Source organism: Perca flavescens, chromosome 1, assembly GCF_004354835.1.
Source record: "Perca flavescens isolate YP-PL-M2 chromosome 1, PFLA_1.0, whole genome shotgun sequence".
Taxonomy (NCBI): Eukaryota; Metazoa; Chordata; class Actinopteri; order Perciformes; family Percidae; genus Perca; species Perca flavescens.
In genome coordinates this window covers 25295699-25312801 of record NC_041331.1, presented here as the reverse complement: position 1 = coordinate 25312801, position 17103 = coordinate 25295699, and the positions used below count along the sequence as shown (strand labels likewise).

Here is a 17103-nt window from a genome sequence, read left to right as displayed (position 1 = left end):
TAATGGTTACACTTGAGACTTTAGAGCCATCAAACCTGACTGTGAGTTTAGTAATCTACTAAAATATCCTTCCGGACGAGTATGTTTTATCTTATCTTATCTTTCAAAGTGAAGCAGCCTGTTATTTATGCATTTTCCAATTCATTGTGCGATAATGGCGTTTTTTAAATCTTATATTTCCCCACTGTGTAGCCCACTGGAGAAATATAGGCCTAAAATAAGATTATAAACTGTTATTTTGTGCATCTCAAAAAAACGTTCCAATGTAGGCCTATATGAATACAAACAAATAGGCTACTTTCAGCAACTGTTAGGTCTGGATGCCTGCAGCCTATATTTCTAATAAAAAGTAGACCCCTTGTGGTTATAAAGGGAAATAGATGCGGAAAGCTTAACGTGCCTCTCAGCCTGCACGGCCCGAGCGCACGGAGTGGGAGGCGGCAACCTGCACCGACAATCACACACACTCCCTCATAGTTGTTAGCTGTTTGTTCTGGTCGGAGGAAGACATCAAGGCGCCGAAGAAAGCAATGGAAAATGAGAGCAAGAGGAAGATGAAGGAGAGATTTGCCCTGAGGCGGGACATCTTTAAGGAGTTCCTGGCGGAATTTCTAGGGATATTTGTCCTGATAGTGAGTACCTCCCTCTGCACCTGTCATCCAGCTTAAACAGCCGCTTTAAAGCTTTGAACCAGTATGCTAATAAGGTGTCAAACTGGGTCTCCAGGGACTCTGGCTGCTGTCTCTCATATGTCTCTATTAACAGATAGTATATTCTGGGAATAACAGACTTCTCTTTGATGTGCTACAGCTGTAATTTGCTCCTGACAATCATAACAAGATGTGACTGATGTGGGACTGTTTTTCTTCTTCACAACTTCTGCAATGTAACATAAAATATGAATCATTATAACTGTAATAAGTCATTGTCTCTCAATTATGAGGTTATGGGAGAAAAAAACATGGGATTAAATTGATTATGGCAAATGATCAGCTCACTTTGCAGTACAGAGTTGTATCATTGTTTTTTCTGTTTCCTGATCATTCCTAAAAGAGTTGCCTGCTTTTCAGTTATTATGTGTTCCTAATCTGGACTGCTCTTGCCTCCACCTGTCACCCTGCTGAGTCCACCTTAATGCATGTCATGCCGTAACAGAGGAGTGATGCAGCTTCCACAACAGCCCTTTTTTTTTTTTTTTTTTTGGGATGACTGCTCTCCTCCCAACACTTTTTTTGTGGTCTGAATTACTTCTGCATTTCACCTAATAAGTGGGGGATTCATTATTTTATTTCCAGGCTCCAAGTAGGACAAATTGTCTGTGGCAGTCGGAGGCTGTTGGTGGACAAGAGGGCTAGTGTTAATGGCGGGTATAATTGGAATAATTAAAAACAATGAGTCTTTCTACCTCCACCCTTTGTGTTTTTGTTCTTGTCTATGTCCCAGCTCTTTGGATGTGGTTCAGTGGCCCAGACGGTGCTGAGTAAAGGGGCTCTCGGGGAGCCCTTAACAATCCATGTTGGTTTCACTCTGGGAGTCATGATGGCTGTCTACATTGCAGGGGGAGTGTCAGGTAAAAGTTGCCCACATGTTGTATGGACACACAGCTCACATTCTTTACAATATTATATCATTCACTTTCTCAACTCTTGCAACTAATGATTATTTCCATTATCAATTATTCTGCCGATTAATCGGACACTAAAATGTCAGAAAATGATAAAAAACAAAAAATGCCAGTTTCCAAGGCATTGGAAGTATTTGATATTTGGGCCTGTAAAAAGCTACAAACTCGGGCTGGTAACAAAGGTCGTCACTCTGTTTGTCTGTGGTGGAGATGCGATCTTTGGTCGTGGATGTCTGGCTGTCTCTTTGCTCTTACAGTACAACAAAGATTGAGAACATTGCCTACTGATCTAGATAAAGTAATGGCCTATGAAGACCAGTGTAGACCTTTATTATGGACTTGCAGTGTTACATAATGGAAAGCATTCAACATATAGTAACCTCTTTTCTTGTCTAGAAGAAAAGAATTACTGAAACTAATGGAGTGTGTTTTTTTGGAGATTAGACTATGTTGTAATTACGCTCTCTAATGGGCTGATTTTTCAGTCAGTGTGCTTAAGTTCTGGAGATATTGTGTCCTAATGTACAAATGGGACATTGGATACGTTCCTCCAGGATTACAGCAAGAAGAGGCCTCTGTGCTTTGCCAGCAATGATAGGGACAGGAAGAATAGTTAAATGTCACAGTGCTTCTCATGGGCTTGCTGAGCCAAAATGGTGAGTGTACATTTATCAGCAATGAAGGGATCCATTATGTCGAAGATTGCGTTGAGTAGGCTTCATGGAGTTAGATCGATAAATAGATAGATACACAGTTTGACATTTTAGCTTGAAATTACTGCAACAATTGCTAAAAGACAGCGGCCTTTCAGCCGTCTGTACCCAGGTCATAGTCACAGTTTGTCGTCTACGGCCGCTGAACAGAAGCAGGGGAAGAATTTGGGCAGGGGGAGATTTTCAGTTCTACTACTTTCCAGACCCTGTTATATTTAAAAAATGAAATAAACATATAACCATTCTTCCACTTGATTATAATTTTCTAAGTTTATGTATAGATGAATAAATATATTTGTTTGTTTGCATGATCTACAAAATAAGGTACTAAAAGCAGCTTGTTTATACACTGTACATTACATATTATGGTTGCATGTCAGTTTGTAACAAAGTGGGAATCATCTTACTGTCCAAGATATCATAACTGTGAAGCTGGCAATGGTAATGTTAGCCACAATAATATTCCATAATATACAATGCAGAGCGACCATAGAGTACGTAAGCTGTGTCCCGCTTCAACAATTCAAGCTACACGGTTGTTTTGCCAAAGTTAAATTGGATGTTTCCATTATTAGGAAGTCAACTTGCGGTTTCTGTCACATGTCTGTCACGGTAACTGTGGCCCGCCCGCCCGGTCCTCTGGTAACATTAGCAGTTATCGTGTTAGCACTAGTCAGGATGACTTCACCGCGAGTAATTAACCTGAGTACTCTATATAATTTAATGCGAGCAAACAAATGTTGAAATTACTGAAAATGTCCATCCCTACTAATAGCCGTGAAAAGCTCAATGTTTAGTTAAGCTGTTAAGAAAGAAATTATCTAACTCGGCGTCCATTTGGAGCCAAGCTGCCTCCATCGTGTTTTACCACATCTCTGGACATGCAACTGTTTAGAAAGATGCTGATTGTTTTTTAGGTCGGGTAGAATGAATCTATCTCTGGTAATCCAGTGTTTGGTTGCTGCTACGGCTGCAGCACGTTGTTTTTGCGTTTCATGTCTGGCAACCCAGGTGTAAAAAAAAAAAAAAAAAGCAGACAACAACACACAGACCAAAACAAAAACAGACATTCCATCCTGGAATGAAAATTTCAAGGAAGAAAATATTGGCTTTAGCATTGTTGTCAAAGAAGATAGTATTTCAACTTAGCATGTTTCCTTAATATCTGATGACACATTGTGATCATTTTTTGATTTAATACAGTTAATGTATTATAAATTGGACCTTTTAGGTACAGCCAGTTGACATTTAGCTTAGCTTAGCAGAAAGACTGAAACAGGGGGAAACAGCTACACCTACCAGCACCTCTAAAGCTCATTCATGTATTACCACCAAGAGATGTTTAGAGAATTTTTTGCACTTTGGTTTTTGTAAAGATTAAAAAAAAAGATCTAACTTGTTAGTTAGTGAGCTTCAGAGGTGATGGTAGGTGGATTTTGTTACCTTTGGACAGAGACAGGCAAGCTGATTCTCCTTGTTTCCAGTCTTTGTACTAAGCTAAGCTAACCAGCTCCTGGCCCAAGCTACATATTTACAGACATAATAGTGGATTCAATCTTCTCATCTAAATCTCTGCAAGAAAGCAAATACGTGTATATGCGCTTTAAAACCTTAAAAAGTCCATGCCATATGTAACTAAACAGTTTTGGGATGACACAAAGTCTTCTGTGCCATATGTTTTAGTCCATAAGTGATTTTGGGGAACTAATATATTTTGTGTATTTAGAGAGATTTAAAATGAATCAGTGAGAAGAGAGAGAGAGAGAGAGAGAGAGAGAGAGAGAGAGAGAGAGAGAGAGAGAGAGAGAGAGAGAGAGAGGGAGGAAAAAACAGAGTGAAACAGGCTTTTCATCTCTATCTCGTTTAGGATGGCTGTTGTGGTTCTGATAGTGTTACAGTGTTACTTGTGCTACATGTTTAATGAGAAGAGTTGTAACTTCAGAGGAATAGCAGAAAAGCCAGAGGACAAGGAGGTTAATATATGGAGAGCTTTTGCTGCATGACTGGGCCATTCAGCCCCGGGGTCCACAGCTCAGTGGGAAGCTTCTGTCCAACGACATCTCTGAAGATGATCATAGGTATTGGACTAATGAGCTTTACTGGGGCATGGGTCTCTGGAGAGGAGGGGGTCAGGTGTGACAAGCTTGGCTTACTAGGCTTCCCTGGCAGGGCGGCCCCATAGGAGAAGAAAACACAATTGTTTTCACTTTGTAGTCACAGATTTTAGCTGACAGTGTACCGTAAGTGTGACACATCATGGTCACTCTAATGACCTGCAGTCTACGTGTGCCTTAAGCAGATTCAGGCAGATTATGTCAGATGCAATTCAGACAGGCCGGTCTGGCTGGTTGTCTTGGTCAGTGTTTGTGAACAGGATGGGGAGATTAACAATGGGCGCATGGCTGATACCCCCAGTGGTGTTACCACAGAGAGGTCAAAGCCAAGATCCCAGAGTGTTAAATAAATGACCCCACACTGTCATCACAGCCCAGTAACATTTGGCTGGAATGTGTTCAAACACGCCTTGGACAATGTAGAATATAGTAAAACAGGCCGACTCTGGCGACACATGAACCCAGTGGTCTTTGTTTGAAGTTATCCTGCAAGTTTTGAAAGAATGAGCTCTAGAGGGTTTGAACACAGGCATTAAATGATCAGACAGCCTGTGTTTCAATCCACTGAATTTAGCTTACTTGTCTAAGAGACTTGTCTAAGTGTCTAAGAGAAGACACAAGAGACGTTTGAAATGCTTGGCCCCAAATGTTTGACATTTGATTTAGAGGTGAAATGATTAGTGAATTAATCAAACGACGGAAAAATAATTGGCAACTATTTTGATAATCAATTATTATTAAAAGAAAAACATAAATTTTACACATTAAATTATTGGGGAGTACTACTGCATGTGTGAACAAGTGATGTCACTTGAGGCAATTTTATTTAATTCGGTGTCGGTTGCAAGTTAGCGACATTGAGGTTTAAGACTACAACTTTGAAAATGAGGAATTAGAAAGAGGTGAGCCTACAAGAACTCCGCTCCTCATCTCTGCTTGAGTCTAGCGGCTCTGCTTCAAGGTACTAGCATAACACATCTGAAACAGGAAGAAAGAAAGGTATGTGGAAAAGATCTCTGGATTTTGCAGACTTGATTGTTAGCCACTGTGAGTCCAACAGTGTTATAGCAGTCCAATGCTAAATTGTTGGAGTACTCCTATAAATCATTTATCAAGCAAAAATAAGGAACATTTTCTAAATCCAACTTCTCAAATGTGACAATTCTCTGCTTTTCTTTGTCTTATGTGATAAAATAAATAAATTAATAAACCGTTTTTGGAACTGTAGGTCAGACAGGGCTTTAGGAAGTTGTGATGAGCTTTTTTAATCATTTTCTGACATTTTATAACAACCTATATCGTTGTATGGTTTGGAGGAGTTGTTGCTTCCATTTGTTGTTGTTGATACTAAATGTTGTTGATATTTTTTGTTGCATTGTTCCAGGAGCCCACGTGAACCCTGCAGTCTCTCTGGCCATGGTAATCCTGGGGAAGCTTCCTCTGAAGAAGTTTCCTGTGTATGTGGTGGCACAATTCCTGGGGGCTTTTGCTGGATCCTGTGCTGTCTATGGGTTTTATTATGGTGGGTGTAAATGTGTAAATGTCATCACTACCAGAAAACTGTCTCAGAAAGGATTACTAGGTTATCTAGATAACCTAGAACCCCATCAAGTCTGAAACATTGACTGAAGTGAGATTATTTGGCTAATTTACTAATCCTGCTTCATGAGAGAACCCCCTGTATTGTTATATATATATATATATATATATATATATATATATATATATATATATATATATATATATATATATATATATATATATATATGCCTCTGCAAAGAGTTTTCCCTATTTGATCTGGATACTGTTTTTATGTCTGATTTATTAGATTGTTAGTGATAGCCTACTTGCATAAACCGTTGATTATCTTTGTTGTATTTTATGTTCCACAGATGCTTTGATGGAATATACCAATGGAGAATTTGCTGTTACTGGTGCAAATGCTACAGCCAACATATTTGCATCCTATCCTGCAAAACATCTCTCAGTCCTAAATGGGTTTGTTGATCAGGTGGGGCTTAAGACTAACCTGCGAGTAATTTCCCTTGAAAAATACTATGATATGATAATACTTTGACCAGTTTATACAAACTGCCTGATAACATGAAAGTAAAAGCTTTGGAGGGCGTTTGCCCCCTTTTTATATGGAATTATTGATGCCAATGGGATTTTCCAACATGATTCTGTGTATATGGAAGCCACTAGAGCATACAGAGATGCATGTGAGCGTGCATTTAGTGCAGTCATGGATGATAGTAAGCATAAATAGACATGAGAGTTGTTTGCTGATGTATGAACAATTCTGCTCCAATTCTGAGAATAACTAGCATCTGTTCTGGATGTGTAGGCGAGATACACATGTTTGTTTATGTATTTGTGAAGACATTAAAGGTCTAATCAGTATTTTTTCTCTTTTGATCATACACATTTTAGGTACATTCACATTCATAAGAGATTGTGTTTTAGATGACTTTAATGACAATCCCTGCATAGTATGCCTTTAACCTGTTATATTTCTAAATAAAGTCATGGTTTACCCCAACATTTACAATTCATTACTGATGTAAAGAAAGCAGCTACACCATCAGAAACTTTATAATTCACTTTCAGCTGTTATGTAGAGATATGACTAGACCTGTCAATGCATTTGAGAGTAATAGCAAATTAATAGTGATATTTGGTAATGGGCATTTGGAATAAAGATTGTTTGTCTTTAAATGGTCAAATCAGTAAAATTAGACAAAATATATATATTTTAATAATATGTTTATAATGTGAAATATAGAGCCATATGGGGCTGTGTAGTAAAGCTGCCTTAGACAGACAGGAAAGGGGAAGCCCCATAATAAGCTTAGACAAAATCACATAGGGCAGAGGTCACCACAACAGACAAAGTAACTCAAAAACAACTTAAAGAGTAATATGTTATTTTCTTTTATTTTTATCAAAGAACTGTATGTAGTCTTGAATTTGGTGAATATTAATACTAATTGACTGATGCTTTTGTTTTTAAGGTAATTGCAACTGCTGCGCTGATCCTGTGCATCCTAGCCATCACTGACAGGAAGAATATTGGTGCTCCAAAAGGCATGGAGCCTCTGTGCATCGGCCTGATCATCCTGGCCATCGGAGTGTCTATGGGTCTGAACTGCGGCTATCCAATCAACCCGGCACGAGACCTTGGCCCACGGTTCTTCACGGCTGTGGCCGGGTGGGGGATGGACGTATTCAGGTAATTTCACTGATAAAGGAACAAAAACGTGCCTGTCATTACTCATAAAGTACAATGTTTGAAAAATGCAAACATGAAAGAGAGAGTTTAAAAGTTTCTAATATCCAGGGCTATGTTGGGATTATTATCAGAAAGATGGAAGACAGTTTTGTCGCCTGCCTGAGAGAACTAGAAGTCCATTATTTACTGATGCTCTCACTATCACCAGTGCCTGAGACGTAGTAGATGTGTTATGTAAGAAACTTTGGGTTTAACCAAGTGGCTGCTCCATCTCGGCTCTCGTGACAATTTAAATTAATATTTTAAAGACCATTTGTGGATTTCCTGCATTTTGAAAAAGGGCTCTGGGATTTGAGTGAACAGTGAGAGATTCCATGCACATAAATATGAAATATTCATTGCTTCATTACTGAAGTGGCACAATTGTATGATCTTCAGTCTTTTTTTTGTTCTTTTTATTCTCTATCTCTATTGTGCATACTTACAGTTTTAAATGTATCTAACCAGTTATTTAAGTTATTTAGTTTTATATACAGTATAATTAAAGTGTCATATTTTACCGAGAGACATCCGGATACGCTTGATCACTTCAACCACTGCAAAAAAAAAAAAAAAAGCGTTTTATCATCACACAGCGAAGGAGCCATGTCACAAGCTGTACATTTCAGATACTGTCTGCATGTTGCAAACACGAGAGGGGACAAGGTACATCCCTGACTCACAGGGGACTTTGACTTTCAATTTGGACTTTGTCAAGAATGCAAACAAAGCTGAATGTTACATCAGAGGTGTCAAACATACGGCCCTAAGGTCAGAACCGGCCCGCCAAAGGGTCCAAATGGAAATCCAGTGCTTGGTATGCTTCATTATCATCATTGCAATGGTTTTACTGTTTTGGCCCATTTGAGATGAAATTGGGCTGTATGTGGCCCATGAACTGAAATGAGTTTGACACCATTGCGTTACATGTATACTTAATGGCTCACGACAGCATACTCTGTATACTGTGCTCCTACAGGATACCTCCTGGAACATTTCCTTAATCTACAAACACATATAGGCTGGATAAGAAAAGGCTAAATGTTGTTGCACTATTCTGTGACATGGACATAATAAGTTCTCTCTGAAGTCAAGTCTATTTTCCAGTATCTTGATTTATGTTTTAACCCTTTGAGGACAAAAGACGCACCGGCGAGTCCAAGCGATGTTTGACAACAGTCCTACTCAAAAAGCGATAATACAAAATTTAATTTCAGACATTTATTGACTATTTTATTAATATATTAAGCTACTTTTGTGAACCCAAGACTTTTGTGAACTCATTTCAAGCACCAAAATAATTGAGTGTAAAGTATGATTTCTCAAGAGATTATAGAAATTTCAAAAAGTGAACCCCAACTTTTCAGCTTTAGGGCCAAAATATCTCTTTACACATTGCTCTGGAACAAATAATGGCCTCGCTTTACAGAAAGCTGAGTTTGTTCTGAACATTTTGGTATGAAACACACAGGGATCAGTTATATGCAAATACCCTTAAAAGGTGAATTTAAAAAGACATGTAAAATGCCCTTAGACCTCAGATGGTTAATTATCTGTATGTATCTATATGTGTACCTTTGAAAGTTGGAACGCAATCTTGTGGTTGTCTTTATCAGGCTCCAAGGATAACAACATTGGTTGGTCGGTGACTCTGTGAGTTGGTCTGACTCTTGTGCCCGTTCTGAGGCTATTTTTCCCCAAATCTCTGTGACACTGACAGGGCATCCATTGATCCCATTCACCCCTGGTACTTTTCCACAGAGGAGCTTTCTCACTAATCGATGAACTCTGCCAATGAGATACTGTCGGCTCAGAGCTTCCAGATCTTCCCAGGTCACGTTTAGTTTCTCAAAGTTTTTCTTTTCACCAGTTTCCCCAGATGAAGTCAGTGCTGTCCTTGCTGAGAACATATAGTCCTGTTTTCTACAGAGATGACGAGCGGTTTACCAGAATATCTTTGAGGTGCTCAACAGATGTTCTTTGTAGCCTCTCAAACTCTATACTGGGGCTTTCACAGACATACAACCTTAGAAATTGCAACCTTTTTGGCTTGATGATGGGTCTCTGAAGCCTTATTTCTATAGCATTCACTGCCTTATTTGCCTTTTAACTAGTAAATCAAAGCTTCTCTTTCACTCATGTTGTTTGTCTTTGCCCTCAGTGCCCTGTTTGCCACTGGCCCTGCCCTGGTCCTTTGTTTTTAACCCCTGCCCTCAAAAGTATCTGTGCATATCCCTGCTGAAATGCATTAAGAATGGAGAATATGTGGCCATCAAACTCAGTACAAAATACAGCTTGGATAAGGTACAGCTTGGAGGGTTTTAAAGAAAGTAGTTCTTGCTTTACCTTATTTGACCATAATATAAAGTGATTGAAGGCAGTCTAAAGGCTTGCTATGGGACAGATACTGTTTCTCTCAGTCTCTATGCCGCAGTTGTAACTATCACCAGATGGCTCATATAACTTTATAGATATAAAGCAAGATTGTTTTAATGCACATATAAGCCCTTGGTACTATCAGGTTCATTTGATGCATGAAGTGTGTTCTAAATCTGACATAATCTTTTACATTTCTGACATAAATACAACAGCTTCAAATGCAGTCAGATCCATTAGAGGGCGGCACTTGGCTCCATATTATGTCCACATGGCGTCAATGTGACCCACTGTCTCCTGGCCTTATCATCTTAGCTGTGGCCATAGATTAAAGTCTATAATCCAGTCGCCTCCCATCTATTTCCTGAACGCCTACACAAGAGAGATGACCCGATCAGATGCTTGTTTACTAGGCCGGTGCGTTAGCTCTGTTAACTGAAGCCCTTTCACCTGCAGTAAAGGCTCCTAACAGCCACATTGACCAGCAGGACTCTAATCTCCCTCCCGCTCTGTCTGAGGTCGGTCAGAGTGAGGATGAGGAAACATGCAGTAGGTCTAATACACAGAGCTCCTTAAGACTTTACTGTAATCTGGGATAACTACAGTATAACTCGCCTCTGGTAGGATGATACATACAGATTGGAAAGGCAGTGTACATTATATCATTCAAAAGAGTACTGCAGCATTATTTCTATAAAATTGGGAACTTGCTAGAGACAGATTAAAAAAGAATGGTTAAAAGTGAAGCACAGGTCAAAGTATCCTGACCTTTAGTGTCTGGATCCTACACTTTCCATAATGCAACCCAATAGTCCTTCATTATTTCATATAAGAGTAACCATAATTACGAGTTTTACGTCCAAGTTGTAATTATGATTGGATAATTTATGTGAAAGCTCTGATATATATCTTACCTGGTACTTAATAAATGATATTATGTACCATAGACTGTTTAAAGGTCAGTACAAGTGTCTGAAACCAAACCAACATGGATGCCTCCTGTCAGCCAAAATCTACCATTCAAGGTAATTAGGTAAAAGAATAGGTCGACATTTTGGGAAATATGCTTATTGCCGAAAGTATGATCAGATTATGAGAACCTCATGTCAATACAGTAAACATAACGCTAAGGACAGCATCCGATTAGCTTAGTTTAGCTTAGCACAAAGAGCGGAGACTTCTGGAAGTTACTGTGAGAGACCAAACAGTAGGTTTCCTACAACTTGTTTCAACACTTCCGTTTTAATCACAAGACACATTAAAGGTCCCATGGCATGAAAATTTCACTTTATGAGGTTTTTTAACATTAATATGCGTTCCCCCAGCCTGCCTATGGTCCCCCAGTGGTTTGAAATGGCGATAGGTGTAAACCGAGCCCTGGGTATCCTGCTCTGCCTTTGAGAAAATGAAAGCTCAGATGGGCCAATCTGGAATCTTGCTCCTTATGAGGTCATAAGGAGCAAGGTTACCTCCCCTTTCTCTGCTTTGCCCGCCCAGAGAATTTAGCCCACCCATGAGAGAGAGACATCATGGCTTTCAAACGAGCAAAGTGGCAGTTGGTCAAGGCCACACCCCAACCCTCCACCTTGCCCGCCCCTCCTTTCCTCAATAGCTACAGACACAGAAATGGCACATCGTAAGGAAAGCTCATTGTGGGACTGGCTCTAGTGGCTGTAATTCTGCACCAAGGCTGAATTTCGGGAAAGAGACTTCAGACACAGTATTAGGGGACCACTAAGGTCTATATAAAAGCATCCAAAGAGCACCATGTCATGGGACCTTTAAGCACAAACAACTAGTCAACAATATGTTAAATTTATATATATATATTTCATAACAAAACATATTTTGATCAAACTTGGCTGGATGGGCCAGTGAGTAAAGTGGGCAGGCCAGTGCCGCCCTGGCCCATTATGACTACGCACCTGCTTTGGACAGACTCAGGCTAGGGCTTTCCCTCGGTCTCCAGTCTATAGATAGATAGATAGATAGATAGATAGATAGATAGATAGAAACTATCAATTTTAGGCACCCAGTAGATCAGACAACCATAACACAACAAACACATATACATATATCTCACTTAGGCCTACATAAAAATCACTCACAGAAATTTTAAGAGTTAGAGGTGCAAAGGTAGACTGTGTGCAATGGTGGTAGTGCAAAAGAGAACAGTGTAGGGATTGATCAGTGCAATAGCTTATTATTAAATATTAACTATGACTATGAAAAGACAAGAATGTAAACCTAATAGAATTAGAATTGCTTGACAGATACTTAATATACGTTAAGAACAATATATAACAGGGAATACGTTATAAGATGTATATGTTATGACCAGGGTCCAGATTGTATAGGAGGGCTAATATAGCCTATAAGACAGTCAGGTGTACAGCAGACAGAGATATAATGGTGGTAGGGGCTGAGAGAGACAGGCTCATGCTGAAAAGTCCATTTCTCTCCTCCCCCTTTGTGTGGTATTGAAGAGTTGGATGGCCCTGGGGTCAAAGGACCTCCTCAACCTGTCTGTTGAGCATGACAGTGACAGAAGTCTGCCACTGAACATGCTCCTCTGTTTAAAGAACGTGCTGTGTAGTGGGTGGCGGTCATTGTCCATGATCGCCAGCATCCTACTCATGGTCCGTTTCTCTGCAGTTGTTGTGAGTGACTCCAGCTCAATGCCATCAACAGAGCCAGCTTTCCTTACCAGCCTGTTTAGTTGCCCAGTGTCTCTCTTCTTAATGCTGCCTCCCCAGCACACCACAGCATAAAACAAGACACTGGCAATGACTGACTGGTAAAACATCCAGAGGAGCTTACTGCAGACATTGAATGACCTCAGACTCCTCAGGAAGCAAAGCCGACTCTGCCCTTTCCGATACAGCGCATCCGTGTTGGCTGACCAGTCCGGTTTGTTGTCCATGTGTGCCCCCAGGTACTTATATGTGCTGACCACCTCCACATTGACCCCTTCAATGGAGACTGGTGGCATACGTGGCTTCGATCTCCTGAAATTCACCACCAACTCCTTGGTCTTTGTTGCGTTCAGCTGCAGATGGTTGAGCCTGCACCATTGCACAAAGTTATCCACCAGGTTCCTGTACTCGTCCTCCTGTCCATCCTTGATACACCCCACAATTGCAGTGTCATCCGAAAACTTGTATATGGCATGACTCAGAGTTGTAGCTGAAGTCAGAAGTGTACAGGGTAAACAGGAACAGTGAAAGTACAGTCCCCTGAGGCTCTCTGGTGCTGCAGATCGCAGTCTCTGAGAAACAGTCCTTCAGCCTGATGAACTGTGGTCTCTCCGTCAGGTAGTCTGTTATCCAGGATACCAGGTGAGCATCAACTCCCATCTGCACAAGCTTGTCTCCCAATCTGATAGGCTGAATGGTGTTAAAGGAAATCAAAGAACATGATTCTCACAGCACTTTTCCCCTTGTCCAGATGAAATTGCACTCTATGCAGTAGGTATATGATGGCATCGTCCACGCCCACCTTTTCCTGGTATGCATACTGTAGCCGGTCGAGTGAGTGGCTGACTTGGGGTCTGAGGATGTGAAGTAGCAGTCGCTCCATTGTCTTCATTATTTGTGATGTTAGAGCAACAGGCCTAAAGTCGTTTGGCTCACTGGGATGTGGCTTCTTAGGAACAGGGATGAGACATGATGTCTTCCACAGTGTTGGTACCTTCCCCAGTCGGAGGCTCAGGTTGAAGACATGCTGCAGAGGCTCCCCCAGTTCCACAGCACAGGCTTTGAGCAGTCTGGGACACACTCGGTCTGGGCCGGCTGCTTTCCTTGGGCGAAGTCTACTCAGCTCTCCTCTGACCTGATTCGCCGTGATAATGGGAGGAAGGGGGGTCCCTTTGTTGAGTACTGGGAGGAGGGGTGCATCTGTGAATGGTGGCTGGTGGCTGTAGGCTGGAGTGCAAGGAACCACACTGTCTGTGGTATATGCAGTCTGTCCAGTCTGTGCTTCCCTAAGCTAACTGGAAGCTGGCTTAGCCTTATATTTACCGTGTAGACATGAGAGTTTTATCAATCTTTTCATCTAAATCGCAACAAAAAAGCAAAACGGTGTATTACCCAAAACGTAAAAATATTCCTTTAAAGGGGCTGTACTCGAAATACTACAAAATTTGGGCGGGATTGCCTCCACACTGTTCTCACAGACCGTCCCCCAAATACCGACACTTTAGGGCGCCTTGGTAGCTGACGTAGTTGAGCGTGCACCCCATGTACCAAGGCTCCATCCTTACTGCAGCGGCCCAGGGTCAATTCCAATCTGCGGCCCTTTGATACATGTCGTCCTCCCTCTATTTCCATCCTTTCCTGACCACAGCTGTCCTATTAATTAAAGGCAAAAAAAGCCCCAAAAAATAAATAAAAAATACCAACACTTTGTCACGGCCCACTGCATCTGATACTGATGCACAAGGCACTGATGGAGTGCCCCAGTATGGCAAAGGTTTAAGATTTTAAAGGTTTAATTCAGGCTGGATGCTGTGTAAATAATAATAAAAATGTTGTTAAATTGTATTTGTCATAGTTATTAATGTCTATGGGTCATCTTTGCAGAGCTGGAGGTTGCTGGTGGTGGATCCCCGTGGCAGGGCCCATGGTGGGCGGAGCAGTAGGAGCCGGCGTTTACTTCCTGTTCATTGAGTTGCACCACCACGAGCCTGAAAAACAGGAGGAGAACAACGTCCAGGACAAGTATGAAATGATAACTATGAGTTAAGATTTAGAACAAGGGTTGCAGAGCGAAGCAACAATGCAGCTGATTTTTCACCCTCAGAAGGCAAAAATGTTCATTTAGATTAAGCCGCTTTATACATTTATACAATACAAGTTCTGAGAAAATTTACATTTAATGTTTAATACAAAGCATGCATCTGACTACACAATTTCATAGTCATTTCTAAAATATGCACAAATGTTTTATGAAGTCTTTAAAGTCTTTTTTGGTAGAAAGTCAGGTCTATTTATAGGTTCTCGGCTTTATCTGCCAAAATATTAAAGTTGCTTGATGAACATATTCTCTTTAGACATAAAGCTTTTCCTTTCATTCCATGAACTCTATAATGGAGAATTTCCTCTGCATTGTAGCTATGCAGTACTTTATAGTATCCTATTTCCTAACTGGGACCTTCTCCTCTGGTTCGAAATATTTGCCAAGTTTCTGTACAGCATTTTTATTTTTACTACTGTCTACCAAACAAACAGGGGCATTGAGGAAACAGTTGATTTAATGTGGAAATGTAGTAATATATATTACTTTTAGCCAATGTTTTACAGTAATGATGTGTTTGGTGGAGTGACTTCCTTATTCTGTTTCACTTCATCCTTTGCATGTGTATAAAACAAGTGTGATTGATTGCTTTATCTTGCTTACAGCGTTCGTTTTTATAAGATGTATGTGTTGTTATGTTATGTAGAAATCCAGCCTTAAATGATTTTACTGGCTTTGCTTACTTTTTCATTTCTCATCTCCATAATTTCGCGGCACACAGACTTGTGTTATATTGCTGTGGATTAAAGATTTACTCGATACAGACACCGTTGATATTGAAAAGCCATATGCTTTTGAAGCTTTTGCAAATGTCACTGAAATCCTCGATGAGCTAAAGTCAAATTTGTAATAAAGCACTTATTTTGTGGCGGTTTAGGTTTGGTTCCAATAACAAAGGAACAATACTGCTTGGAAATGTAAAATATACTGTCCTTTATTAATTGTGTTTTTGTGATTCATAATGCTATGTATCCTGTGTGCACAGAAATGTGAATTTGAAAAGACAAACCCAATGTCAACAGGCCATGTTATAGAATAATATGACTTGTAACCTAGCCTGGAAGACAACAGGATGTTCATAGACCTATGCTGATGTTATTGTTCTGTCAGTTGAACATTCATTTGTACATACACTAATTGTGAGATTATATTGCACTGCACAAAATATCATTTTACAACACACTATACTTGTTTGGCAATGTGACAATCACTTAAATCACTTAATGAGTTTTTTTTATTTCTTTTACTTTTGTGAAAAATTGAAGAAAGTCAGAGGCACAAACATCAAAGAGTGTTTTTTCTGAGATTGAACATGCAGTGCATCATTTGGTCCTGACCATTTTAACAGTAGTGTAGAGTGCCCATTATACTTCAACCCCTGTATGTGGCCTATGTTTGAATCAGAATAATTAAAGTATGCATGTTTGAAAAGCAGTTAAAGTTGTCACTGAAATGTTCAGCTGTTCACTGAAATGGTGTATTTTGTCTCTCCCTGACGCACACTTTGATGTCAGTGCTTCAGTCTTGGCAGCCTGTCAAGAAGGTTAAATTTAAGAATTTAAATATTTATGTCTGTTTTTGTTGTTGTTGCTTATTTACTTTTTTAAAGGTAGTTTCCTAACATTATTTGTCTTTATCTCTCTGAATCAGCTATTTTTCTTTTTCCGTCGAGTATATCTTAATATTGAATAAAGTTTGTTAAAAATGATTTGTTTGTTCATACTTATGTAGATTTAAAAAAAACAACACTAAACACACAAAAATGTGATGACATAACTATGATGCCTCCCAAAAGTTGCATTTAGAAAATAGAGGGTTTGAATTATAACCACTAGTATTGAAAATGTTTCCTCCTGATTTTCTTAAAAATTAATAACGTGTGCTTGTCCAAGGCCAGAAATTAAAAATGACTTTCTGTGTAAGATAATTGAGTTAACCTAAGGTGTTTGTAGGGAGAATTGTTATCCAATCAAGTTAAGACATTTGCTCTTTACTTTATTCTCAAAAATAAAAAATATTCTCAGCCAGCATTGTTATAATCCAATAAGAGAAATAGGCGACATTTTGACTTGTCACAGAAGAAAAGCACAGGTGTAAATAATACAATTAATAATGGCTGAATTCAATTTACCTACTTCAGTTTCAGGGTCCTGGTTATTGTGCATGCTGGCCAACATGTCCTCCCCTCAGATGATGTCCTCACTCTAAATT

At 39.8% G+C, this 17103-nt stretch overlaps 1 protein-coding gene across 1 annotated transcript; it reads left to right on the top strand.

Moving 5' to 3' along the window:
• The first annotated feature begins 419 nt into the window (after positions 1-419).
• aqp9b (aquaporin 9b) lies at positions 420-16552 on the top strand. The gene is made up of 6 exons (XM_028574090.1): positions 420-632; positions 1444-1570; positions 5836-5973; positions 6344-6462; positions 7466-7683; positions 14679-16552. The coding sequence occupies exons 1-6, from the start codon at positions 531-533 to the stop codon at positions 14839-14841; spliced, it is 867 nt and encodes a 288-aa protein (XP_028429891.1). The 5' UTR covers positions 420-530; the 3' UTR covers positions 14842-16552.
• The last annotated feature ends 551 nt before the right edge of the window (positions 16553-17103 follow it).

Bases quoted from the DNA above. Each gene is read 5' to 3' on its own strand.
- aqp9b (XM_028574090.1), top strand. From the start codon at position 531: ATGGAAAATGAGAGCAAGAGGAAGATGAAGGAGAGATTTGCCCTGAGG. The intron at 1,571-5,835 runs GTAAAAGTTGCC...GCATTGTTCCAG, and splicing joins CATTGCAGGGGGAGTGTCAG to GAGCCCACGTGAACCCTGCA. The intron at 7,684-14,678 runs GTAATTTCACTG...TCATCTTTGCAG, and splicing joins TGGGGGATGGACGTATTCAG to AGCTGGAGGTTGCTGGTGGT.